The sequence below is a fragment of the Penaeus vannamei genome, chromosome 10 (assembly GCF_042767895.1).
Source record: "Penaeus vannamei isolate JL-2024 chromosome 10, ASM4276789v1, whole genome shotgun sequence".
Lineage (NCBI taxonomy): Eukaryota > Metazoa > Arthropoda > Malacostraca > Decapoda > Penaeidae > Penaeus > Penaeus vannamei.
In genome coordinates this window covers 42,946,390-42,948,889 of record NC_091558.1, presented here as the reverse complement: position 1 = coordinate 42,948,889, position 2,500 = coordinate 42,946,390, and the positions used below count along the sequence as shown (strand labels likewise).

The 2,500-nt window shown below is 37.3% G+C and overlaps 1 protein-coding gene across 1 annotated transcript in view; it reads right to left on the bottom strand.

Moving 5' to 3' along the window:
* Positions 1 to 2,116: 2,116 nt before the first annotated feature.
* Positions 2,117 to 2,500, bottom strand: part of LOC113806942 (uncharacterized) — a 2,223-nt gene continuing 1,839 nt past the window's right edge. Inside the window, exon 3 of the mRNA XM_027358065.2 lies at positions 2,117 to 2,269. Coding sequence (XP_027213866.2) covers positions 2,201 to 2,269 — 69 coding nt within the window. The 3' untranslated portion in view covers positions 2,117 to 2,200. The remainder of the gene's footprint in view (positions 2,270 to 2,500) is intronic.

The window sequence follows — 2,500 nt, the reverse complement described above, 5'->3', positions numbered from 1 at the left end:
CACTTTTTCCGTCAATTTTTTGCGTTTTCGAATGAACTCCGTATCAAGTCTATATAATTACTCATATAGACCTTGCTCCGTATGGAATTCATGTAAACAAACATGGCGCTCTCGGAATGAAGTCCCGGGAATCACACGAACATTCTCATACACATTACGTTATTTTAAAGAAATATGATGATGTATATTGTACATGCGAATGTTCTAAAATATAAGCTTATGTTTACATTTACTCATCCTATCTAATTTATTAATAGCACAAGATCAACACGGAAATTAGTCAGAAGGAAACGGTCGTAACTTGCGGAAAGCCTCAAATTCAGACGGAACTCCAGAAATTAACGGAAACTTGCTGGTGTGACAGGGCCTTTAAAGGGAGTATCTGCGCGTATGTCTCCCCTGCCAGATCGCAGCCTCTTCATCACTAAGAGGCCCGACCCAATTAATATTCATTATACGGACATACATATATACAGAAATAAATGCATATCTATGAATGTATCTACACGATATATAGATAAGTATATATATATATATATATATATGTATATATATAATGGATGGACATTATATACAATTATATATTTGTATCTGTATGTCTATATATATGAATAATCATTGGGTCGTGAATTGCACAATTTCACCAAACCGGCCGTATACCAGTACTTCTCTGGGAACGAGGCCCTTATGTTCCCAAACCAAAGAGGAAGATCTCAGCGGCAGGAGGCTGAGAGGTATGGAGCCATAGCTTAAAGGAGACCTGCCGGCACCGCGTCCTTCACAGAGGTTTATTTCTCTCACCCGGCAGACCAAATGGGCTGCAAGTCTAATGTTTACTCCAAATCGAGCCTTGGGTGGGAAATATGGGATACCTGCCTTGCCTGCATCACCGGGGTCGCGCGTGCAGAGTAAAACCAGGGTCTGTGGCTCTTTGCTAAGGAGGCTGGCATGAATAAAAAAGTCATTTTTCAACGGGACTTACTAAGGGTCGGAGATTAAGGGTTGCTGACACCTGCTGCCAGTACCTAGACCTGAATTGCTGGACATGGTACAGGGGTAAGGAAATGCTGGCCAGAAAATCAACGTCTTTGTTTTCTTCATTGAAGGATTCTTCATAACTTCCAAAAGGGAATTACGAGTTATAGTAAAAATCCACGTCAAACTCGGGTGTTTCATTTGGACAGTTTAACAGAAAAGTGTCCTCTGGGGGTTGCCGTGACTCTCTAGTCAATTCATAGTGTTCAACTTGAGTTTTTGTAGTACAATTGGACACCTTTAAACATTCAATATTTAAAGTAGCTCATGAATCCAATAGTGATCGTCCAAAAATAAGACAGTTCTCTCACAAGCCATTTGTTGGTAAATGACGTTTGTCCTGTCTACAAATCCTGGGGGAATTGACTACCATGCCTTCGTCACAAGTGGCTGTAGGACCAAATACAGCAGTGATGCCTGGACTCTATCCTGTGCTTTGAGTTCTCATGTTTACACCTTTTGCAACAGGTCTTTACATCATATCATGGATACAGTTACCAAGATTAAAATTCCAGTGGTCGATACACTCTGTAACGCAAAGAACTCTTTACTCACTCAAACGACAGTAAATTTAGTACCCAGAGAATGATCCGGCCCATGTGAAATTATAAACTAAACCATGGCCGGAGGATTTTGAAAACCGCAGCTTGGGGAAATTTAAATTATCTCGAGGAAATGGCTCGACCTCCACTTGGCACTTAGAGAGGCCCTCGCAGCTGGAAGCCATTGGTGGATGTGGCAATGTGTCCTACTCGGCATTACCCCCAATAGTTTGTTTTTATTGGGTTTATGTAATACAAAAAGTTACTTTTAATAGTTTATTTTTAAAAATTACACGTTTCCAGATAATTTGAAACTTAACGAACTGTTTCTTCTTAAACACGTAGGCAAAGAGCAGGCATGACAATCTACCACACAAGTATAAAGGTAAATTAATCTACTTTTCAAATAAAAAAACAAACTTTCGGTAGTTTAAGCTTTAACCAAGTTTTCAAAATAATCTCCTTAACATTAATAAGAAGATATTTGATAAAAAAAAGAAGCATACATTAATTTTAAAACATATCAGATTACCAAACTAAAACAATAGCTTCATCTTGTTTACACACATTTTACCTTGTTTTTTATTAGAAAGTAATAAATTCAGGCTGAAATACGCTGCTTTTCAGTTATCAGATAATTCTTTATTCAATGACTTCAGTTGTTGACGCCACTCTTTCATCTGTTCATTGTGCTGGAAAATACAATCATAAAAATGACTAAAAGGGATAGCTGTGAATGTAAAAAAAAATAGTCTCAAAAGTAAAATATCTAAGACCTATGTAACATTAAACAACATAAAATTTAAAATATGCAATATGAGAAACCTAACGCAGAGTATAATCCTGTCTAAGCATATATATACAATAGCAATATTAGGTACAAACAAAATGAATAAACATGAAACAACAAAGTCATAAAAGAG